Here is a 26,086-nt window from a genome sequence, read left to right on the forward strand (position 1 = left end):
AAAGAATATTTAAAAAAATTGAAACTAAATTGACATCTTTAGATCTGACTGGGTAATTATCCCGAATTAATTCGGATTGGGAACATCCCAGCTTCTCAATTCCTTTCATGTGTGTGGATTGAGGGACGCATCAGTTCCTAGGAGTGTGGCAGCCATAGATGAAGTCTCCAAAATCAATGGACCTCCCCATCTCCGACCTGATATAGAGTGCCCCCTTCTAATCATCTCTTTCCGGAGCGAGAAAGCTTTGCTTGTCGGGGGCCGACTCCGGGGATAGCCGCACACAACTCGCAATTTCACGACCGACGTTTTAGGCATTGTTTGTCCTCGATCTAGGTCGGCAGCCGCATCAATCTGGGCGCATCATGTGCGTGTTCACTTTTACGAGGTCGCCGGTTCGATTCACATCGCGAGCAAACCTCTCAATGGTTCGTGCTGCCTGTCTGACCTACGGCATATCTCGTGTGGAGAGACTTTCTTACCTCTAGCTCCCAACATCTTGGTAGAGCTGCGATACCAGGTTGTAGGTCAAATTTTATCTGCTAGAACATGCCCAATCGTGCCATGCTTGCTTGGTACAGGCCACTCGACTTCTCTTCACTTTGAGTTCACATGATCCAAAACCGGACTCTGGGGATAAGCTCGATCGGCTCAGTTTAGATTCCGCATGGCCGACATTTTACGTACTAAATTTATCAAGTTTAATCTTGTAGTCCGGTAATTTTAATGCCCATCTAAGCAAATGTTTCATGGTTCTATCATGGTATACACATGCACCATGCCGATCGATTAACGAAGGTTTGGTTTGGTTTAAGCTCATTCATTGGAAAAAAAAATGAGACTGAGACTTAACCCAACTCTCGACCAAGTTAACCTTTTTTCAGTTCGAATAGTTCGATTTCTCAATTGCGTAGTGATTCTCAACCGACAATGAGAACTGATGTTGTCTCATTCTCCCAAAGGGAATCATATACGTGCCAACACTTTACTTCATTCCACTCAACTTTTGGCTAATCAAAGCTCCCCTAGTTCCTTGCTTTACGCATCGGCCTTCCTCTTTAAAGAAAGCATAAAAAAAAAAGATTAACTTATGATGATTAATAGATGCAATTTTATGATGGGAATGATCGGAGAAGTGTACATAGCAAGAAAGCACGGTCACTTTCGTGAGGTTTTGGCTTTAAATGAGGAGGGGCATAGGCAATGGTGGCGGAAATGAATCCATGCTTAATGCCTAGGACAAGGATAGCTGTTCCAGCTATTGAAGAATAGAATTGGCTCGATTAGCTCGGTCGATCTGAAAATCGAAAAGCATCGAGCCTCACATTGGGCGGACTCCATGTCGGATACCATTGATCTAATGGTTCAGACATATCGAGTTCTCCTAGACTAAGCTCCGGCTAGATGGCGTAAATTTTATCGGTGATTCCTATGCATTGTAAAACGTTGATTTGGTTTGCAAAATTCAATTTTTTTCATCAGTCGATGCACTAAGATTTGTAATTCCTTTAATTCGATGCACTTTCTTTTTTCCGGTGCAGCGAGTCAGGTGCTATTTGGGCCAGCCTTGGTGCACTTTGACTGGTCCTCCTCCTTGGGGCAATCTTAAGGGCGTACTCCTCCATATCGAATTGGTGCATTCAGGATTTTATTTCTAAAGTACTCCCAATTCGAACCAGAAACAATGTGTGTAACCAAAACTCCTTTGCTACGTGATGCGAAGATTCGTTTGTCAAGTATTGAAATTATTGGGGAAAAGTGTCAAAAAAGTTATAAACCTATTGTATTAGTGCCGGTTCAGTCCTAAACCTTTTGTATTTGTGCCATTTAAGTCCTAAACCTTTTATTAGTGTCAATTCAGTCCTAAACCTTTTATAATAGTGTCAATTTAGTCCTAAAAATTTTGTATTTATACCAATTGACTTAATTCGGCCAATTTTGATTTGAAATCACTGGCATGGACGTCAATCATCCTACGTGGCACGGTTGGCGCTAATGTGGATTTTTTTAAATATTTTTTTGATATTTTAAATAATTTTGAAAAAAAACCAAAACATGCTTAAAAAATTATTTAAAATATTAAAATTATATTAAAAAATGTCCAAGTTAGCGCTAGCGATGCCGCGTAGGACAATCGATGTTCACGTCGGTGATTTTCAATCAAAATTGGTCGGATTAACTCAATTAGTATAAATATAAAAGATTTAGGACTGAATTGGCAACAATACAAAAGGTTTAGGACTAAATTAACACTAACAAAAGGTTTATGACTTAATTGGCACCAATGCAAAAGATTTATGACTGAATTGGCACGAAAAAAAGGTTTAGGATTGAATTGCCACTAATGCAATAAGTTTAGGATTTTTTTGACACTTCTCCCGAAATTATTGAGACTCGTACATCAAGTGATCGGTTTGTTGAAGGCAATAGAATTTAGTGCCTATGGCCATGAATCTCCTTTACCACACGAGGAACGGCCGAGCATATTAATAAATCTCCCTAAACTTCTTTTATTAAGCAATGGCTCTTAACAAATTATATTAAGAACAACAGATCTCCCAAATTTATTGGATCAATCCTCCTATAGTTTGGTAGTTCATAGAACATCAATCTGTTAACAATTAGACACATTGCTTGAGAAGTGGGTAGATGTGCCTCAAAAAGGGGCGTGAGTCAAAGTTATCTCAAATTTTACCGATCGCTGATAATATTCTCCTAAGAGCATAATAATTACGTGATGCATGTGTAAAGGGGACTAAATTATTCTTCTTGTAATGTAAGGAATGCCATTTTTCCACTGAGGCCGAACCTAAACTTGTGCTCGAGAGATATCACGAGCACAGGCAATATTCCCAATATAATCTCGTAGTATAAAACCATAGAACATCGAAAAAAGGATGCTACAAGTATCATAACTTTCATGTGGTACTTGAGCAACGTAACTTTTTTTTTTTTCAATCACTGTTGTTTTGTTGGATTTTCAATCACTCGAGCATAACTTATGTACGACGCTCGCTTGAATGTCATAACTTGCAAACGTTTTCAAAAAGTTATGGCACTCAAGTTATAAATAAAAAATTATGGAACTTAAATGAATTTTTTTTTTAGAAATTATGAAACTCAAGTGATCGGGAATAAAAAATAAAGTCAATGATGCTCAAGTGAGCATGTACGAAAGTCATGACACTTGTTGTGTTCTTATAGCGCAGAAAATCAAATTTAAAAATAATTTAGTCCTAAATATTTTTTGTTTATATCAATTTAGTCCATTCGGTCAATTTTGACTTGACGTGGATCCGATCGACACTAATAGGACAATTATTATTATTATTTTAATATTTTTCTTTTTGTTATTCATCTTTTCACGATGAACAGAGGAGATTTTGAAGAAGAAAAAAATAAAAAACAAAGCAGATGAACAGCCATGGCGTCGGCTATCGCCTCCAGCCGGCTGACGGCCCACGGAGAGGTCGAACCTCACCGGCCACCCCATGGCTGGGCGAGGCCAAGCCTCGCCGGCGCCCAGCCATCGTGCCCAGATCTGGGTTTGAAAAGCAGTTGAAAACCCTATAAGATGGAGAATTCAAACAGAGTAGAAACGATTGTTGTGTTTGAGAGATCTTTAATGGAGCTTTCAATTCACTACACCTTTCTGCCTCTTTTTTCTGCTGTCTCTCTAGCTCTCTCTCTCTCTCTCTCTCTCTCTCTCTCTCTCTCTACTCTTTGTACTAAAGGGCCATGGAATTTACAGGTCTCTCTCGCTCTGAGACGCCGCCATGGTTTGTCCATCTCTCTGTCTCCTCTCAGTATCTGCAATCTTCTTGCTACCTCCATTTGTTGCCGGTTATTGCGCTTTTCGGGGTGAGAGTGATAAGCAAATTTAAGAGAGCCGAAATACATTTTCTTTTTGACTTTGTTCATCTTCTTCACGAGCCAGATCTGGGCTCCGCCGAGCTAGCCCGGCGGCGGCGCTAGTGGCCAGTGAGGTTCGACCTCGCCTTGGGCCTTCAGCCGGCTGGAAGCAATGGCCGTCGCCATGGCTGTTCATCTTCTCTGTTCATTTTTTTTTTCTCCTCAAAATCTACTCCGTTTATCATGAAGAAGATGAACAAACAAAATAAATAAATAAATAAATAAAAGTTTAAAAAATATAAAAATATCATTAAAAATTATCCCGTCAGCGCCGGCCTATCAAAATTCAACGGATGGACTGAATTGACATAAAAAAAGATTTATGACTAAATTGACACAAAAAAAAGATTTAGAATCGAATTGGCACAAATGTAAAATATTTTTGACTGAATAGGAAAAAGTGCAATAAATTAATGACTTTTATGGCAATTTTCCCTCCTCCTTTTACATGCAATTTAAACATCCAAGCTGTAAATGAAAACATGTATCAACTTGTTCCGGGTTCTTTGTAAGCCATAAGTGCGAGGATTTTCTTTACTTGTGCCCTCACGAAATTCAAAACTCCGATTTCGATCACCATTCCTTATGCATACCAGAGCTTCTACTGTCCATCGGAGAATATCTTACTCGGATCAATCGCACGCATTTTGTCATGATTTCTATGTAAAATATCGTAGCACATACGAATTTAGAAGATTTATTCCCAACAACAATCGAGATTTATTCATTTATTTGTAATCGCAGCTCATATCTTTTCAATACGAGACAGGACACTCTAATAAATAAACTAAAAACACATACAAGAGATTATTTTATGAAAAAAATATTTTTTAAATTATTCGCTTTTCGCGAAACCAACGGAGTCCTAATCTTTTCTTGCACGAGTGAAGAACAGGACACGGATCCTCTCCCGCACGATTTACCCGAAGATGGCATAATTGACGGTACGGGGCGGGGCGGGGCGGGGCGGGGCGGGAATGAGCAATTCATCCCCCCACATCTATACTGCCATCCCGGATCAGGTCGACCCAGCGAGCCCCAGAGTTGAAGGGAAGAGAGGAGAGCGATCCTCAAATTGTTCTTTCTGTCTCTATCCAACAAACACAAGATTTCGAGCGTGCACGATAACACTTTTCGAATAGAATTTTTGCTCTAAAAATACTTCTAGAGCAGAATAGTAACGCAAGTTATGGAGTAGAAATCCTTTTGATTACGCTACTTCATTTTTCTATTATTAGAGTTTTTTTTTTTGTTTCGGAAGTGGTTTTGAAGAAGTAAAAAAAAAAAATTACTTCCATCTAAAAGTAGAAAAATCAATTTCTGACTAGAAGTTAATTTTTAGATTGTAACACGTGACTATTGTCCGTTCCCATGGTTATACTTAGAATGAGTGCGAAATGGAGTGCAAAGACACAACAAATTATCTGTGTTCAAGAATCCGAAAGATCATTAGGTGCTTTCGGAGTAAATTAATTATGACATGGTAACTACCATTGTCTTTTCTTAATGTGCTTTACTAACATAACAGTTTTTGGCAATTATGAAAGTAAGAGCATGGGTCATAAATTCTTCAAGGAGTAGATTTCACAATAATTTATGATTATTTGCTTCTTCTTCTTTTTTGTGGCCCAGAATAAGGTGTTAATTTCCCAGCAGATTAAAGGAATTCATGATAACTATTATGTTTAGTTGTTTTTCTATTTTTTATTTCAGAAATAGGTTTGAAACTAAAATCCGTTTAGTAGGTATATCATATTTCTATTTCTGGAACAAACTTATATCCCAAAAATAAGTTTGGAACAAAAATGAGAAGTAAAAATTTTCTATTTTTATATTTTTGAAACAGAAATAGAAAAAAATTATTTTCTCCACTCACTTCCCCCCAACCTCTCTCTCTCTCTCTCGTCCATATCGCTGGTCGCAAGTCACCTTCCGTTGGTCTTCCAATGGCCATTTGCCGATTGCCTCCGGTCGCCGGCCGCCAATTTACCGGTTGCGGTTCGCCGTTTGAGACCCAACGACCAGCAATTGCATAAATTTTATGTTATTATCAAATGAATTTCTTTTTTAGAAACGAAAATTTTGTGTGGTGGATGAACACATTTCTCTGCGCAAAAACTCTTTAAGTCAAGTCGCGACCCATACTTTCAAAATCATCTTCATCACCCTCGTCTCGGGGAACAGCTGTATCAATTGTCCTATTACGCCAAAAGCACCAAATCGAAATGCCAGCACATTTCCACCCAAAAAAAAAAAAACCAGCACAGAGCAGGCTACCTACAACCCCCCCCCCCAAAAAAAAAAACAATGTCATAGGAGAAGTGTAAAGTAGATCGCGGTCTTCAAATCATTCGTTTTCCTTCGCCTTCAAGAAGGAAATGAAAGTAAGAACACAAGGTCATTATGTAGAACAAGCACCGCCACCACCACCACCTAGTCAAATACTGCCTCGCGTCGCCTAAGCAATTATCAGTGTCGCCTTCGTTCTCCCAAACCACCCCTGTCAAACTCGGTTGCGATGAATGGATACGGTATCTTCCGGTTCCAATCGCCGAGCAGGCCGAGACCTGCCGTACCGTACTCTGCCGTGGGGTTGAAGCTTCTTTAACATTCCATTTGGGCAAGTTTAAAGTAAGACAATGGGAGCATCAAATCGTGGAAAAGTAAAAGGCAAATGTGTGAACGGTAATGACGAGGCATAGCGAGCAAGGCAAGGAATAACCATCAATCGGTGGAAAGTGAAGTAAAAGTGGGAAACGCCCTTTAGAAAAGAGAGAGAGAGCCATCTACAAATCACAAATTATGTCTTGCGACACATCTATGATGAACTCTTTTTTCTTTTTTTGGACAGTATTAAAAGTTTTAAACTTATATTCGTATGACATATTTACGCTTCATCAATGTTTCGTTAATTAGCACAACTAAGACGTCTACCTACATCAACGAGGAAGGCAAACAATATTGACGTGATGCCCACGTGATTTGAGTGAAATAAAAACGATGTTGTTTTGATTGGAAAGTCATATAACGGAACTTTGACGGAGAGTACTTGTGTCACATGGATATAACTTTAGAATTTTTGATGTTACAAAAAATTGTTAAGGTTAAACATGCCAATACCATAATTTGTGATTTTTCATGTCATAAAAAAATGCAGGATAATCTGTCCATCCCAATGGACATAATTTAGAGTTTTTTCTTCGTCGGGCGTGCTTTTTTATCGTGTCAAAACTATCGCCAGCTATATTTTGTTATACATCAATCGAGATTTGCAAGATGCAGAAAGCAAACTCGTTTGGTTAAAACTATCGGATGGCATCTTGATTTATCAATCGAGGGATGTCATTTTGCAACTTCGTCAACAATAGTTTTCGATCGAATTAATTACAGGACAAATCAAGCAATCCTATGACAATTATTACAAAATCTGCCACCCGACATCACATGCACCTCCTACGCCAAGTGGGCCACGGCCAGACTGTGTCGCCCGCCCCATTTTCGCTCTTGCAAATATTGTTTGATCGCGTCCCGTTGTGGGCCCCTCTAATTTATTGGAACCTTCTCTCCTCTCTTTCTCGATCTAACGGCTACCAACGGCCCCATACTCTTTTGGGCCCCACCTCCCTACCAATGGCCCAGATTTCATTAGCCCATCAAATCACCGCATTGGGCCTATTTATGCTGTGTTATCAACTCTCTCAGTCCCATCTCTCTCTGTCTCTCACGCAATGGATCAGAATAGCGTAATCACGCTCGCTTTACTCTGCATTGTGCTCGCCGGCGTCGGTGGCCAATCTCCGGCATCCGCGCCGACAAAGTCTCCGGCGACGCCAGCGCCTGCAGCTACGCCGGTCTCCGTTCCGGCGGCTAAATCGCCCGCGAAGGCCGCGTCGCCCGCTCCCTCAGCATCGTCGCCGGTGAAATCTCCCGCGAAGGCCACGTCGCCCGCTCCCTCAGCATCGTCGCCGGTGAAATCTCCCGCGAAGGCCATGTCGCCCGCTCCCTCAGCATCGCCGCAGGCTTCAACTCCGGCACCGACTGCTCCCTCTCCGAAGAAGGCGGCGGCGCCGGCTCCTGTCTCCACCCCTGCTTCTCCGCCGACGGCCGAAGCTCCGGCGAGCTCTCCTCCAGCTACCGCGCCGGTCACTTCCCCGCCATTGCCTTCTCCGGCCAAATCGCCGCCGGCGTCTTCGCCGACGACTGCTCCGGAAAGCTCTCCTCCAGCTCCAGAGAGCTCTCCTCCGGCTCCGGTGGAGGTTCCCGCACCGGCCCCGAGCAAGAAAAAGTCTAAGAAGCACGTCTCGCCAGCTCCAGCGCCGGCATTGCACAGTCCGCCTGCGCCGCCGGCGGAAGCCCCAGGGCCGAGCGGCGACGCGCTCTCCCCGGGACCAACATTGGCCGATGAGGTAACGATCTTGCTGTTTTCGTGTAGCGCTCGTACTGTTGTTCACTTTTCTGTTTCATGTTTTAGGCTTCTTTTTTTTTTTTTTTTTTTTTGCCTGCTAAATTTTCCTGTTCCTTCATTTTGTTTAATTATTTTACGTAAAGCATAAATTTTGCTGCAATTAGTTAGATCTTTGCCACTAAATAAATATTTTATGAAATGAGAAAATTATTTTAGGAACAAAATAGAATTTTCCTAGAAAATTGTAGGTCTTTTCAAAGTGTCGCGATGTCTAGATAGTGTTAAGAGTTTCTTCAAAGACATGTTTAATATAAGTTAGTTAAATTTTCGAAACATCTATCACAGATAAAGATAAATAATAAAATTACCGAATTATCTTTATCATTATTATTTATCTTCAAATCACTCGCTTTTCATGAAATTTGAAATAAAATATTCGATTAAGCACATATTATGTGGGGAAAAAAAAATTCAAGTGAATGTGTCACGGGTACAAGTTTGGGCATAGTTTATAATTTTTTATGAATTTTTTTTCCTCTTTACCATTATATATTTGATTTCGAGATATTAATAACACACATCACAAATACGATCAATATATCAAAAAAAAATTTAATATGACGTGTCGGCTTCATTATGGTAGGAATCTTAAAGGACAGAAGTGAACTGGCTTCTCGTTCTTGTGCTCCGCGCCGACGGGGGAACTTTTGTTTTTTTCTTCACCAGAAGCGTGACGACCCTGAAAAAAATATATTCAAACTTTATGTCCCTGGAAAAAATATGAAATTTCTCCCCCGATATTTCTATTTTTGACGTACGACACGATGTGTTTACGTTTCGATGTTTACCCATTTTTGTCGGACGCTGATTTTTCGAGATTCGGACCGTTTTGGTGTGGCAGAGCGGAGCAGTAACTGCGAGGAGCGTGAAGGCATTGGTGGCGTCCGGGTTGGCGCTGGGATGGGCCGTGCTTGGATTGATTGCCTAGAGACGTCGCCGTTTTACATTTGATTTATATGTTACTGATCTGATGTTGCTGTGCATTATGTGAAGATTGGTCTCACATTCCTACATTATTTGATTTTATTACTATTGTTATTATTATTATGTTATATGAGTGTCTCCTTGATCATACTATTCGTCTCTGGGATTGTGCGCTAAGATTGCTCAATTTCTTTCGGTTGAGATGAAACTTGTGAATGGATTCGGGAACGGATGCTGTACATTAGCGTTCTCATGCGCTGGGCGTCGGGATTCGGCTTCCGAAGTCCGTTCGGAGTTTATTGCGTCTTCTAACGGATTCGTTTTGTAGATCGGGATTTACATGACATCATAGGACGACCACGAGACCCGACTTCTTGAGTACAAACGATACGTTCGAGAAAACAATGCTCTAATAGGTGGGAGGAGAATTACCAAAACAGCTCTAAACATATTGCAATTGTGTCAATTCAGTCATAAATCTCTTTTTACGTCAATTTCATTTTAAATCTTTTGCATTTATGCCAATTTAGTTCATTTTAAATATAGCCAAAATTGATAAGATAGAATTAATTGGCAAAACGTGAAATTTTTTAAGATTTAATTGTCATAATTAACAAGTTTGGACCAAATTGATAAAAATGTAATAGATATAGAGCTTTTTGGACAATTTTTCCAACTAAATTTAGGTGTCTTCTCAACCGCCATCCATACAACACAATAAATGCAATCTGCAAGGTCCTCCTTCCTATGTCCTTGTCAACAACCCGACCGGAACGTAACCGGAATAATACGGATGACCCGATGAAAGCATATATTAGGTTTGATGCTTCTTTTTGTCTCATGACATTGGACACATCCTACCCTTCTACAACGAAAATGTATCGTACATGGCCGTTGAATGATTGACATGATGTAATTAACCGATTCTTACACCCTCTTGACATGCAACCACCTTCTCTTTTGAATTTGAAAATGTTGGCTTGTCTCCACGTCATTGAATGTCTCATAACTACCACACAAGGTACCCTTTTTTCGGTTTTTTTTTTTTCCTGAAATTGACAAATTTGTATGAATAAATTGCAAGCGGCCACATTTATGCGCATGAGATAAGGCTCTACTCATAAATGGATATGGCCACGGGCCGATTTGAGCCCGGAATCGTCCCGTGGAATAATCGAAACCGGTTTGTTGACCGGGATCGGCGGTTCCGAACCGGAACCAGCCTGGCCCCTCACAGGCGGCGAACTAGAACCGCCGATTCATGAATCGGAACTCGCGGTTCACTGTCTGTGGCCATGTCTACTCATAAGGCGAAGACCATGGGCTCTCAAAAGACATTTTAAGTGAGAAACGTTGATATTTGAATACGGGACTTGTTGCAACCAAATTGAGTTACCTCATACACATGCAAAACGCAACGTACACGTGCATCGGATAAAGTTTCATTATCGGGTGGCGGGCGTGGCCCGAAAGGTTAATGTGAGTAGATGTCTCTGATTTGAATATGATTTGAATATGGGATATGATGGACCCAAATCAAGTACTTAATCGCTTGCTCAAAGCCTTAGACCCCGACAAAATTTGCAACTCGGAGACTAGAGTATAATATTGAATCTTGTGGACAAAATATGTGTGGTGTTTTTTTTTTTTTTTATGGATTTTTATTATGTCTACTGTCGATGTAATAAGTACCTTACATATTCCCCGTTGAACTATTGACGCGCAGAATAATTTGGTAACTCCAAGTATACATGTCACTCATCTAACGGAGAACTTGTGGGTTATAATAAACCATTATTTATTTGAAATTCTTATTGGGGTTTGCACAAGATTTATTTCTAGGTTTAATACCACGAAAAACCTCAAACCGATACACCCGTAACAAATTTATCCCAAATTATTTGATACGTCTATGACAAATTTACCATAAACTATTTTTTGACCATCAAAAATCTCAAACTAGTACATTTGTGATAAATTTATCCTAAACTAATTATTTGGATCATTAAAAATCTCAAACTAGTATATATGTGACAAATTTACCTTCCTTTAGTTTTTCGTTAAATTGAATTAATATCATGAAAAACCTCAAATTGATACATCTATGATAAATAGAGGGTAAAAACCCTAAACGTGTACATCCAACAATCGCTACGTATCATCTGAATCAGTAATTCGATGATAAAATTCAGCGAAAACTAACAGATGATAAATTTGTCACGGGTATATCGGTTTGGGGTAAAATTATCAAAGGTGTACCAGTTTAGGATTTTTGTTAGTTAAAAAAAATAATTTTAGATAAATTTATCACATGTGTACCAATTTAGGATTTTTTGTGGTATTAACCCTTAGTTTTATATTTTTGCTGTGGACCATCTTGGTTTTGGCAAAAATAGGGCCATAAGCCATAACCTCATATAGATCCACGTACCCGGGAGTCCATTCCACTAATGGTGTACCGATGACTTTGGACTGAGGTATTTGGAATTGAAGGCACCATTAGAGATGATCAACGGGTGGACTTGAGATAACTTGTTAGATATCTAGATAAAGCAAAATCATGAAGTGGCTATCTGTGATCTAATTATCATTTTCCAAACTCCAGGAGTATATCTGTTTGAATCGACATATAAATTTCATTTTTTTTTGCTTTTTTTTTCGTTATAAAAATTTTTTTTTATTTTTTTGCGGACTTTGACTTTTTAAAATTCGATAAATCTTGACGACGTACGAATATTAATACGTAAATTCGGACGCAATCTTTTCTGATAAATTCATTTGAAATTTATATAGTACTCCAGATTTTGGCAGAAAAGGAACATCTCCATCTGCTAAATCTTAAGCAAACATGGGCACAAGTCAACCCAACCCAATGGGGTGTCAGAAAACACAAAGCCCAAACGATTTTGAATTAGAAATTAGCTTCAAGTTGAATTGATTTTCTTTTGATGTGGAGTCTTGCTTGATTGCGTATTCATAACTGAATTTTAAAAAGTCGAGGTCCGGAAAAAAAAAAAAGAATTTTGATTAAGAAAAGAAAAAGCAAAAATAAATGAAATTTATATGTCGATTCAAACAAACCTACTCGTGGAGTTTGGAAAATGATCATTAAATCACTGATAGTCACTTCATGATTTTGCTTTATCTCGATATCTAACTTGTTAGATGTCTATGAATACCCTTTTGTAGATTTATAGAGTATTTATAACATAACTTGTTAAGGATTTTCTCCACAAGAACAAAAGATTGTAATACCTTACATACCGGCGCATGCGTATTTCACTAAACAAAAGTGAAATCTCATTTAAAGCATGATGACTCGAATTGAATTGACAAAGGTCATTAAAGGATTTTAGACTGGAAAATAAATGATTGAAAATAGAGAAACTTAAAGTGGCAGGTATGAGAAACGAAAGGTTGCAAGAATGTAAATGGTACGAAAAATGCAAATTTACGAGGCCCATCAGCATTTTACATCCTATTAACAGTATTTCCGGATTGTGAATCTATAAATAACTTCCTCATCATGTCCGCAATTCTTAATAAGAAGTTACAAGCTCTTAACACGATCTCTTATTATTTAGTAATGGTTATCTAAAAGAAGTTACAGATCCCAAGAATATGAACATGACCACAAAGTATTTATGTGCTCGTATAGACCTACTAGCTCCGTCTTCGATTGTTGGCTGGTCTCCGTTTCGTTCACAATCGTATTGCGCAGACACTAAACAAAAATCCGAGATTGCTTCCATCAATTTCTCTTAAGTTTTAATTACAGCTCTCATCGTCAACTTTTCGCACTAAGGGTTGTGGATTTCCTCTACTATCGACAATTTTGTAATTTGTCGATTGTTAATTGTTCTTGGTTATTGACCACTTCTGTTTTGATCAAACTTGCTCTTGTCAATTCAGCTTAACCACTCGTCAACAATAAAAATATGATTTTTTTTTTAAATGTCGCAACGGTGAGTTTTTGCGGGAAGAAATTTTAATTTTTACTTCTGGGCAAGTGGGATTGTTTTGGATTTGAGTGGAAATCCGTCACGGATCTTCGCAGGAATCCACATCGACTCTTAATAATGACTTTGGACAACTGGCAGCAACATGTCTCCCTCTCGAGAGGGCAAACTTCAGGTCATGAACAGAGGAAACCGCGTAGACTGTTTTGTGCGCAAGTGCGACCAGCTAATGAATTGTCCCAAATTTTGTTTTTGTGCTCAATTCTTTTGGAGTTCGAGTAGCTCACGAGCCTAAACTTGCGATTATGTTTATAGAAAAAATCCGTTAAGATGGGTTTGAAGTCAAATTTTTTCTTACTAATGTGCAATTAGATCTATATAATATAAAAAAAAAGCCAATAATGTTTTTGACTCTTTCGAAACTCGAGCTTGAGCTTTGTTCCCTTAATTTTTCATGGTTCAAGTTGAGTCTAGCAGAGTCCAAATCGGAGTTTCCAAGTAGAATATTGAGCAACGAACAATTTGCACTAATATATATATATATATATATATATATATATATATATATATATATATATATATAACCAGGAAAAAAAAAGAGGAGAAATTCTTGCATGCAAATTGCTTGGGGCAGACCTCCATGGGAAGCTGCATGGCGAGCTTCCTTGACTCGCGAAAACATGGTCAAGAAAAATATAAAGAATGAGAGTCCAGAAGACCAGATACCAAGTGAACCCATGCAAGCATGCATTGCACTTGCATTTGCATTTGAATTTACATTTGCATGTTCTCTGCAGTCTACTCACAACCTGCTGCTTCCAGTCTGTTTAAAGCTGTACCATTAATTAAATATTTGATCATATTTTTGTTAATTGCGTTTCATCTTCCTTGGTTTCACTCTCCATTTTGAAAAGCATTTTCCACAGGTCTTTGTGGGTCAGCTCCTTTATACAGTCCACTCTCTATCTAAAGCAAAAAAAATTTAAAAAAAATTTAAAAAAATTCATGTAAGAACTACTATAAGAACCCTCATGGGACTCTTCACAAAAGCATCATCACCTCCTAAGAAAGGCAATTGCTCTTCATTAGCCTTCTTTCTCGCTCTCTCCTTCCTTTTTCCTTGTTTAGCTCTCGCAGTTGTTGTCGTGACTAAGAACAATGAAGCTTGCTTTTGCCGCCCTCCTCCTCGTTTCTCTTGTTCTCGCCTCCTCTTTGCACGCCATGGCCGGCGGTCTGAGCCCGCAGCCCGCTCCGGGTAAGACATAAGCACGTGTATTTATGTGTCCATAACACCGTTATTCATGAAATCGACATGTTTGTTTGTTTGTTTGTTTGATTTTTTTTTTTTTTTTTTTAAACTTTCAACTTTGAGCGCCACTCTCATTGTCTGGCTCTAGGATAAGCAGAATTCATGTAAAAGGAAGACAAAAGATATGAACTACCGAGTGCCAGTAAAGTTACAACGGGGAGCATGTGCAGAGTGATACATACAATGATTGATTTGATGCACACGGTGGAGCGGATTCCAAATCATGCATTTTCTTTTGTTTCGTCTGGCAGGTTTGTGCGACACCAAGTGTGGCGAGAGGTGCCAGAAAGCGGGGGAAAAGGACCGATGCCTCCAGTACTGTGGAATCTGCTGCCAGAAGTGCCAATGCGTGCCGTCGGGGACGTACGGGAACAAATCGGAGTGCCCTTGCTACAGGGACATGAAGAACTCCAAGGGCACTGCCAAATGCCCTTGATTCAATTCCATTTCTTTGTATCTGATGAAAGTTCTTTCATATTATTCATTTCATTCGGTGATATTGCATTGTAAAAGCTTTCTCGGATCATTTTCTCCTTCAATAATAAGAAATATTCGGTTGTTTTTCATTTCCTAAGTTGGATATTTACGTCCCTTGTCAATGACCACGTTATGAAAAATACATAGAGAGAGTCGAGTTACATATGATTATTGATTAGGGATCACCAGAAAAAGTTGAAACAGGGTTGGACGCATACCTTTGCATGAAACTTGAGGAACCTTAAGATTTGAAGCATGCCCTAGTGGAGCGGTGTCGTATTAGGATTGGTGTGAAGAGTAGCACGAAGTGTAGAAAGGTCGATAGCTGTGAGATATCCAACAAGAAGAGACGATTTTTTTTTTGCTTTTTCTATTGGTCGTTGAGTTTAAGTCAAAGGAAGATAGGAAAGTTCAATTAAAAAGAGAGAGAGAGACAGAGAGGGAAGGGCACTGAAAGTTCTGCACAGCAGATGTGAGATTTTCCTGTACGAGTCTGATTTGATCGCTTTAATTTAAGCTAAAGAACCGACCATGTTAAGAGATAAAAAAGTTTAAGCAAAAATGGAGAATTTCATGGTGCCCCCTAAACATTTTGATTTTATCGGTTTACTCCTAAATTTTTATGCAAAATTCAAGTTTAATCATTCTGATCAATTTTTACTAGAAATTGCTGACGTGAAGGTCCGGTTAATGTCGGGAGTTATACTTGACACACCACCATATCGGTGATTTCGATAAAAATTAGGCGAGAATGATTATATTGGAACTTTGCACAAAGGTTTAAAACTAAATTGATAAAATTAAAATAATTAGAACTGAATTAACATCCATACAATAGGCTTAGGACTAATTGGACAACTTTCCCTTAAATGCTTCTATTTATTAATGAAATCAAGTCAATTAACACAAGAACCTAGAGATTAACGGTATTTGGAAAGTTCACTTGGAACCTAGAACCTAATTGGTTCTCAATTTTTCAAACTTGGAACCTACCATGTATATCTTGAAAGGTCAACTCAAGGGTCTACTAAAAAAATGGCCAATTGCCACTTGGTTTATATGTAGATTGATTCCTTTTCTCTTTTTTTTCTGTTTCTTTTTTAGAAGGTCCACATTCTTACGGTTTGGACAATCAATGAACTTATACTTGGTTCTACGAGCTTGATTTTATGATTTTCCATACTTAGCAAATTTCACCCATGAAAAATGTGGACAATCACAGAACCTAAATACATCTTTTGTGATTATCTCAGCTTGGTACTTAAGTCCACTCGGTAAATATTTTAAATTTCAATTTTGTTTTCATCAAATTACTCCGACACGTTTATCCGACAATCTCCTCTATTCTTTTTCTTTTTTATATGAAGACAACTCCCGTCCTCTCCATACAACATGATTTCACCTTTACACAATCAATGTAATGCAGAACTAGAATTTGCACGACCTATGCACGCTTCTGCTATTACAGTTTTCGAAAAATATCTCTAAAAGTGGCACGTATAAATATGTAAAAAAAAAAAATGTTAGAGCATTTAGAATCAACCATCTTGTTTCCAGTCCGGTTCAATTCAGTTCCAGCACGGGAGCCGGGAATAGAACCACATAGTTAAGGTTCCAAAAATTTGGAACAGGAAATTGGACCCATTCCCATTAGAACCTAAAACAGGGCCAGTTCGATTCTCGATTCTATCCAAAATCCATGGCCAACCCCACAAGAACCTATGGCCATTTTTGCCTACTACAGTCCATGCACTGTCGGTTTAAAAGAAAATGGGTTGAATTAGCTACATGCCGAGCAGCTATCGGATATTGTCCGTTAGGTGGTAACCATTGATAGGTCGTGTGTATTGAGCAGAGGTGACTCCAGTCGAGCAACATCGTGTAATATTTTCCCCATTCAAATAGAAAGATCCTTATTTCAATTTGAAGCTCTCCCTATTTTTTGTTAGTATGAGCAGTTCGAAAGGCCTCCACCTAGCTCACTGCCTCCGTCCCTTGTGATGATCGTTGGGAATATAACTATTAGCAAAAAAGTCCTAAATTTATTGTACTTGTAACAATTCAGTCATAAACTTCATATGTTGACTAATTTAGTCTTAAATTTTTTTGATAATTTATCAATTCAGTTTATCCAATAAATTTTGGTAAAAAATCACTAACGTAGATGCCGAGTGTTTTATGTAATACCACTGCTATCGAAGTAAATAATTTTTACAAATTTTTTTAAAAATAATGGTTTGACACTATAAATTATTTATTTATTCCTTTCTTTCTTTTTCTTTGTCGAGGCCGGCAATGGCCCGAGGGCCCTCGCCAACCACAAGGCAAGGGCCTACAAGCCCTTGCCAACTACAGACGAGGTGACCTTCTCCCAGGCAAGGCTAGCCCTCACCTTTGGCCATCGAGAGAGGCCTCGCCCGGTAGGGCGGGGGTCGCCACTCCCAAGCGAGGCCGTCTCTCACCAGATCGGACGAGAGTGACCCTCACCTAGCTATCACTAGGCATCGTCGGTGGCTAACCATTGCCTGAGACTGGTTATTGGTAAAAAGGAATGAAAAAATGAAAGAAAAAAAATGAAAAAAATTAATAGAAAATAAGATTAGAAAAAATGTTAAAACATTAATGCTGGTTCGCCACATAGGATTGCCGATCATTGTTAGCCTTTTGTGGTCAAAATTGGCCAAAAGACTATATTGACAAATTGTTAAAATATTTAAGATTGATTGGTACAAGTACAACATATTTATGATTTTTTTTTATAATTTTCTCGACCATAGTGGGTGATCACTATCTAGTGGTCAATCATTGTCGCTTATCACTACCTCTCCATCTATCTCTTTCCTTCAGTTGCAGTACATAGAGCTTGACTATGCTCGAAAGTAAGCATGGCCACGGGACGTGAACCGGCGGTTCCGGGCTTGTTTAAGGCTCGGTTCTGATTTCGAATTTAAAATTTAATTTTAAATAATAAATTGTGAAATTAAAAAATAAAAAATTATCAAATATAAATTATAGTCAAATTGTACATTGTAATCAAATTTAGGAGAAAAAAAGGGAGAGAGAATGGGCTTGAACTTAATGAATTATCATTAAGCGCCTACATATTTTCTTGATGATAGAAGAATCAAAACACATGTAGTTTTTTTTATCTTTGATAACCCCAACTTACCTTATCGTTAATCGTCGATACCTGTTGTGGTACTAGTGGCGGTGGTATCTCCACTATCATCATTGAAAAATTCGTTGTTTCGATCCAGCTTTTTTTATCGAAATTTAGCCTTTATCCAATCATAGACACAAGCTTGACCCTCCACCGCATACAGATTTAATTTTAAACGACGGTCGTCCAAAATTAATCATCAAGTGCTAAATGCTTGTTCAACCGCAATCGTTGAAAAATGAGTTGCTAACATCCGTCTTACGATGTCTTACGATGAGAGGAAGGACTGAGAATTGGGTTGAATGAATCTTCCACCACTCCATATTTTTGAAATCTGTGCTATGTTTGGAATCACGGAACTCAAAAGCAATGGTTTAATAATTTTCTAATTCGGAAATATTACCTGTTGCCCATTTTTATCTTTTTTTTTCTATTAATTAGTAGATTGTACCATCTACTAAGCCTACCACTCTCCTCTCTTTGTGAGTCACTAGGTTGAGAAGATCCATTATCACCTAAACTATATCTGCTACAAAATTCATTATATAATGCTACTATAGCATTTTTAACCTCTACTTGTATAGTTTTAATATCTACTGTTTCATTCAAATATAAACAATCATAATAATAATCATTCCGATAATCATACAAACCATCTAACTTAGTACGTGAATCGAAAACAATAACAATCAAATAAATAATAGGAATGCAAGCATAATAATGCAGCCATTTTACTTTCATTGCTATAATAGTTGGAGCTAATTGAATATCTTGTCGAAGTGTTGCCATAAGTTGGATGTACTCTCCTAGGCCTGTCGTTTTGGCTCCTTTGCTGTCAACATTTCTTCGACGCTTGTAGGAGGATGAAGACTTTCTTGCATTGGAACGTGCTCGACGTTGGGAATATAGTTGATATTATCATAATCGTCTACCCAACATGTAAACTCGCGAGGATCATATTGATCATGAGGTTGAGGATAATCGGATTCTACCACCCCCATCGGCATTGGACTCTTTCCCCTATTACCAACTCCGCTTCCACTTGCCAATTTTTTAGAAAATTGAGCGGAAAGACGATTCAGAAAATTGACGTAATTGAGCCAAGATTCAGCGGATTGAGAGAATTTGAGAGACCTTGAGAGAATTGAAAATTGAGAGAATTTGATAGAATTTGAGAGAAATTGTGAGAAAAAATGAAAGGGGATGGAATGATATTTATAGAAATTTTAGAAGCAAAAATAAAAAAAAAAAGTGTGCGGGAGTTTCATAATTGCAATGGCCATAAGGGGTTGGGCCGTTGTGGGGTGGGGCCCAAGGGCTGGGGGCGAGAGGGAAAGAGCCATGGCTCTTTTCCCAATTTTTTTTTTGGCCGATTCCTAATTTTTTAAAATTGGAACTAGCCCATGAGGGGCTTAGCTGGTTCCGGTTCTTCCACGGGCCGGTTCGGGGCTCGAGCCGGCCCGTGCCCATGTCTCCTCAAAAGCAATCAGCGACCTCAAATCCAAGTCCTCTGGTGATCGTGGATGACCTTCATGATCTCAAATAGATAGAAGATGCGGTTGAGGAGGTGGCTGTTGTAATTTGGACTTTTGATCGGGTCAAATGTGCAAATAAGATGGGACCGAAAAAAGGAGAGCAAAACTTAGAATTTTTTTAAAAAAAAGAAAATACTTTCTTGACAAGACTATCATAGACTATAAAATCCCAACCGTAGACTCACACACCTTCACCGTGTGTTTTGCATAAAGCACTCATTAATTGAGAAATAATGTGGTTAGAAATAATTAACAATCGCACTATCGGGCTAGCAGCTTAAAAAAAAAACAAAAACAAAAACAAAACAATGGACTTTGGTTCTGTTTAACTGGTCGTGAGCTCGAAAAAAAAAAAAAAGAGGGAGACGAAGAACCGAGAGGAAAAATAAAGAAAGGAAGAGAGGAGGAGAAGAAGAAGAAGAAAGAAAGAAAAGGGGTCCCTTGCTACAGATGCCTCGCCAAGTCGACTTGACTCTAATTTGCTACACCCAGGAAGTAATTACACCGTTTGTTATTCCAACTGGAGTAATTTTTAAAGTTAGGGTTTAAAGTCGAAGTTTAGTGAAATTTGAGTTGTGTAGTCTGATTTTTGAGTTGTCGAGCTTTTGGTTTTCATGAAAATGGTAGATTATGGCGTTGTAAAGTCGTGCGTTTTGACGAGAGTCGTTTGAAGTAACGGTTTGGTTGGAACGAGAATTTAAGGGTTTCACATGTGAGTTTCGTTTTCCAAACGGCTTGAATAATCTCTTTGGGTGTGATTTGTTGACGCATAGAAGTTGTTTTGTTAGCAGTTAAGCATTGTTTAGCCGATTCGTAGTCGTTGTAGTATTTTACTCAATTTTTATGTCGATTCTCATTTAATTGTTAGGATTATGAAATCGTCTGCTGGTTTAGCTACAGTTGTTGGTTTTGAGTATTCTTAAGTTGAGTCCAGTAGAGTTCAAATCCGAGTGTCCAAGTAGAATATTGATGAACAATTTGCATTAATATATATTTAACCGGAAATTTTAAAAAGATAAAAAGAAAAGAAATTCATGCATGCTAATTGCTTGTGGCGGACCTCCATGGGAAGCTGGATGGAAAGCTTCCTTGATAAAAATATAGAGAACGAGAGTCAAGAAGACCATACACCAGTAAAACCATGCATTGCATTGCATTGCATTTGCATGTTCCCTCCACAAATGTTCTCTGCACTCTACTTACAACCAGCTGCTTCCAGTCTGTTTAAAGCTGTACCATTAATTAAATATTTAATCATTTTTTCTTTTGTTAATTGCATTTCATCTTCGTTTGCCGTCACACTCCATTTTGAAAAGCATTTTCCATAGGTCTTTGTGGGTCAGCCTCTTTCGACAGTCCACTCTCTATCTAAATAAAAAAAAAATTAAAAAAAAAAATTCATGTAAGAACTACTATAAGAACCCTCATGGAGCTCTTCACAAAAGCATCATCACCTCCTAAGAAAGGCAATTGCTCTTCATTAGCCTTCTTTCTCGCTCTCTCCTTCCTTTTTCCTGTTTAGCTCTCGCAGTTGTTGTCGTGAATAAGAACTATGAAGCTTGCTTTTGCAGCCCTCCTCCTTGTTTCTCTTGTTCTCGCCTCCTCTTTGCACGCCATGGCCGGCGGTCTGAGCCCGCAGCCCGCTCCGGGTAAGACATAAGCACGCGTATTTATGTGTCCATAACACCGTTATTCATGAAATTGACATGTTTGTTTGTTCGTCTTTTTTTTTTTTATTATTTTTTAACTTTCGGCTTTGAGTGCCAGTCTCATTGACTGGCTCTAGGATAAGCAGAATTCATGTAAAAGGAAGACAAAAGATATGAACTACCGAGTGCTAGTAACGTTACAACGGGGAGCATGTGCAGACTGATACATACAATGATTGATTCGATGCACAAATTAGAGTGGATTCCAAATCATGCGTTTCCTTTTGTTTCGTCTGGCAGGTTTGTGCGACACCAAGTGCGGTGAGAGGTGCCAGAAAGCGAGGGAACATGACCGGTGCCTTAAGTACTGTGGAATTTGCTGCCAGAAGTGCCAGTGCGTGCCGTCGGGGACGTATGGGAACAAATTGGAGTGCCCTTGCTACATGGACATGAAGAACTCCAAGGGCACTGCCAAATGCCCTTGATTCAATTCCATTTCTTTGCATCTGATGAAAGTTCATTTCATATTATTCCTTTAATTTTGTGATATTGTGTTGTAAAAGTTTTCTTTTTTGTATCATTTTCTCCCACAATAATAAGAAATATTTGGTTATATAAGTTGGATATATACGTCCCTTGTAAATGACCACGGTATTAAAATACATAGAGAGAGTCGAATTACATATGATTATTGATTAGGGATCACCAGAAAAAGTTGAAACAGGGTTGGACGCATGCCTTTGCATGAAACTTGAGGAACCTTAAGATTTGAAGCGTGCTCTAGTGGAACGATGTCGTATTAGGATTGATGTGAAGAGTAGCACGAAGTGTAGGAAGGTCGATCGCTGAGAGAGATCCAACAAGGGGAGAAGATTTTTTTTTTTTTTCTTTTGGTCATTGACTTTAAGTCAAAGGAAGATGGGAAAGTTCAATTAAAAAACGAGAGAGAAAGAGAGAGGAGGGCACTGAAAGATCTGCACAGCAGCTGTGAGATTTTTCTGTACGGCTCGGATTCGATGGCTTTAATTTAAGCTGCGGAACCAACCATGTTAAGAGATCAAAAAGATTAAGCAAAAATGGAGAATTTTATGGTGCCCCCTACACATTTTGATTTTATCAGTTTACTCATAATTTTTGTGCGGAATTCAAGTTTAACCATTCTAGTTAATTTTTGCCGTAAATTACCGACGTGATGACGGTCTAGGCAATGTCGGCCATTGTACGTGGCAAATCGCCACGTCATCGATTTCTGACGAAAATTGGCCAAAATGATTATATTGAAACTTTTCTCAAAGGTTTAGAACTAAATTGATAAAATTGAAATGATTAGAATTGAATTAACATCCGCATAATAAGCTTAGGACCGATCGGACAACTTTTCCTTACATGCTTCTATTTCTTAGTGAAACCCAGGGAAAGTTCACTAGGAACTTGGAACCTATTATGTCAAATTAGTTCTCAATTTTTCAAACTCGGAACTTACCATGCATATCCTGGAATCGAATTCAGGTCGACTCAAGGGTCCATCTAGAAAACGGCCAATCCCCTTTTTCTTTCACTCCTTTTTATCTGTTACTTTTTTAGAAAGTTCACATTCTTACAATTTGAAAAATCACTGAACTTATATTTATGTTTATTTATTTCGCGAAAAATGAGCGATTTGGAAACGTTTTCCTAAAAACGATAACTTGTATCATGCACGGGAATGGACGGACAAAAATTAATTTTATTGTCCATGAAAATATTCAAACATAATTTGTTGTCTATAATGAAAACATTTCTCATTAACAAATTTTTCATCCGATACAGACGATTGTCTTCAGGAAAATAATTTTTCAAATCATCAATTTTTCATGAAACAAACGAAGTGTTAGTTCTACGAGATTGTTTTTACGATTCTCCATACTTAGCAAATTTCACCCATGAAAAATGAGGACAACACAGAATCTAAATGCATCTTCCGGGACTATTGTAGCTTATGAAGTACTTAAGTCCACTCGCCGAGGGCATGTTTGATAACGTTTCTGCTCATCTCGGAACAAAAAAGAATTAGAAACATGTTTGGTGACGCAAATGATTCTAATTCTACTCCCCGGAGTACATTTGGACCAAAAATAAGAAACAAAAAAATTGTTTCTAAAAAAAAAGAACACTTTTAAGAATCAAAAAGGAATTGATAGTTTTCTTTCACTTTTGTCGGGCGCCCGCGAAGTGTGGGCTAGGGCAACCCGACCCGATCTGGATATTTTTTTAAATAAAAATTTCTAAAATTAATATAAAAAAATGAAAAAAATCCAAAAAATGGAAAATTCATTAAAAAAATCTAAAAAAAATTGGAAAAAATCAGAAAAATTTTCAAAAATTCCAAAAAAGTCTAAAAAAATTAGGAAATGGGTCATTTCAACTGGCCAATCATATTTTTGATGATTTTTCCTTTTGATTTCTCTCAAATGACGATTTTGCCCCTCATGGGCAAATTGTTCCAAAAAATCCCGAAAATTCCAAAAAAAAAAAAAAATCTCAAAAAGTAGGAAATGAGTCCATTCAACTGGCCAATCCTATTTTTAATGATTTTGCCTTTCGATTTTTCCTAAACCTTGCCCGATTTGATGGCAGAGTATCATGCTGCATCGGTGACCATCCACATGGTATCCAAGAGTAAAACCGAGCCACCTATGTAGCAGTGATGGATTTTATTCATTATAAGCAATAAAAGATAATCATAATCACCTCTTTCATTTTTGGCATATGCATAGCCTCAAGAGAAGCATGGGAAAACAATCATTTTAGCGTATTATCATTCCAAGAAACAAATATGAAGCATCTCTATTTTGACCAAAAAGATATCATGGTGCAAGAAGATCGCACTTGTGGGGTCTAAGAAAAAAGTCATCAAATGTGATTATGTAATTATTTGATTCAAATGACAAATTGGGAAGAGAAATTATTTCCTAAAACATAAATTTTGTGTAGTTACCAAACGTGTTTCTGTTCCGGGAATACAAATTTTATGCGATTACCAAACGTGTTCTGATTGTCTAAAACTCATCCAAAAAATAGAATAAAAAAATTAATTCTAATCAGAATCACTTTTTTGGACACATAAACATTACCAAACAAACCCTAAATAACTTGATTTGAATTTTGTTTTCATCAAATTATCCAGACACGTTTTTCCGACAACCTCTTCTTTTTATTTTACTTTATTTTATGAATACAACTCCCATACCTCTCCAAACTTGCAGGTGTAATGTTCATACACATGATTTCACTTTGCACAACCAATGTAATGCAGAACCAGAAATTTGCATGACCAATGCACGCTTCTACTATTACATTAGTGGACAAATATCTCTAAAATTTTATTTTTTTAAACATTTTGAATTATTTATTTAGTCTTTTTTTTTCTTTTTTTTTTCTTTTCTTTGTTACGGCTAGCAAGGGTAGGCAGAGCCTTGCCGGCCGTGGGCGAGGGCGATTCTCACCCAGGTTAGGCCAGCCCTTGCCTACGGCCGTCGAGGGCCACCTCCTCCGGGTAGAGTAAGGGTCGCCGCGCCCGGGCAAGGCCGTCCCTCGCCAGGTCGGACGAGGGCAACCCCACCCGACCATCTTTGGCCATTATCGGTGGCCATCCATTGCCCGAGACCGGAAATGAAAGAAAAAATAGAAAAAGAAAAAACAAAAGAAAAAAATTTAGAAAAAATAAATAGATTAGAAAAATTTTAAAAAGGTTATTCATGCCAACACTGGCACGCCACATAGGACAGCTAGCCTTGTTAGCGTTTTTCGGTCAAAATTGACTAGAATGACTACATTTAGCGAATTGTCAAAAGGTTTAAAATTGAATTAGCACAATTGAAAGGTTTATAACTAAATTAACACTATTGTCGCTTACCACCGCCTCTCGATTTGTCTCTTTCCTTTGGTTTCAATAGAGAGAGCTTAACTATGGTCGAAGGCAATCAACTATCTCAAATTCGAGGCCTCTGGTGATCGTGGATGACCTTCACGACCTCAAATAGATAGAAGATGGTGGTTGAGGAGGTGGTGGTCGCCATGGTCAAAACTCGGTGGACAAAGATAGCTTGTGAGAAAGCGAAGGGGGCTCGAACGAATGACTACATTTAGCAAATTGTCAAAAGGTTTAAAATTGAATTAGCACAATTGAAAGGTTTGTGACTAAATTGACACAACCGTCGCTTACCACCGCCTCTCGATTTGTCTCTTTCCTTTGGTTTCATGAGAGAGAGCTTGACTATGGTCGAAGGCAATCAGCAACCTCAAATCCGAGGCCTTTGGTGATCGTGGATGATCTTCACGACCTCAAATAGATAGAAGATGGTGGTTGAGGAGGTGGTGGTCGCCATGGCCAAAACTCGGTGGACAAAGATAGCTTGTGAGAAAGCGAAGGGGGCTCGACTGAATTGATAAAAATGTAATAAGTTTAGGATTTTTTTAGTAATTTTTCCTAAAAATAGTGAGATGCAACTAGAGAGAATGTACCCACAACCTCCAACTTGAAGTAAGCACATAGGACGGACCACTCAACTAACAAAACTTTGCCCCATAGGAGCTCACACAAACAAGGAAGTGCTCTGGCAACTTTGCGTAAGGCAAAGTTCATAAACCAAAATAATACTTTATAACAACGATTATGTGTTTTTTACAAAAGGAACCTGGTTCTCTTGTAAAATCA

General features: G+C 38.4%; 2 protein-coding genes across 3 annotated transcripts; both read left to right on the forward strand.

The window, feature by feature from the left end:
- Positions 1-7,619: 7,619 nt before the first annotated feature.
- LOC115742130 (lysine-rich arabinogalactan protein 18) lies at positions 7,620-9,457 on the forward strand. The gene is made up of 3 exons (XM_030676248.2): positions 7,620-7,829; positions 7,932-8,318; positions 9,219-9,457. Exons 1-3 carry the CDS (start codon positions 7,641-7,643, stop codon positions 9,303-9,305), a joined length of 663 nt encoding a protein of 220 aa, XP_030532108.1. The 5' UTR covers positions 7,620-7,640; the 3' UTR covers positions 9,306-9,457.
- A 4,881-nt stretch (positions 9,458-14,338) lies between these two features.
- On the forward strand, positions 14,339-21,890 carry LOC115742131 (peamaclein-like). 2 transcript variants are annotated; one of them, XM_030676249.2, is made up of 2 exons: positions 14,339-14,515; positions 14,821-15,135. In XM_030676249.2, the coding sequence occupies exons 1-2, from the start codon at positions 14,419-14,421 to the stop codon at positions 15,003-15,005; spliced, it is 282 nt and encodes a 93-aa protein (XP_030532109.1). In that variant the 5' UTR covers positions 14,339-14,418; the 3' UTR covers positions 15,006-15,135. The 2 variants fall into 2 exon arrangements, with proteins under 2 accessions (XP_030532109.1, XP_030532110.1); XM_030676250.2 differs by lacking the exons at positions 14,339-14,515; positions 14,821-15,135 and adding exons at positions 21,176-21,390; positions 21,691-21,890.
- Positions 21,891-26,086: the final 4,196 nt, after the last annotated feature.

Source organism: Rhodamnia argentea, chromosome 11 (genome assembly GCF_020921035.1).
Source record: "Rhodamnia argentea isolate NSW1041297 chromosome 11, ASM2092103v1, whole genome shotgun sequence".
Taxonomy (NCBI): Eukaryota; Viridiplantae; Streptophyta; class Magnoliopsida; order Myrtales; family Myrtaceae; genus Rhodamnia; species Rhodamnia argentea.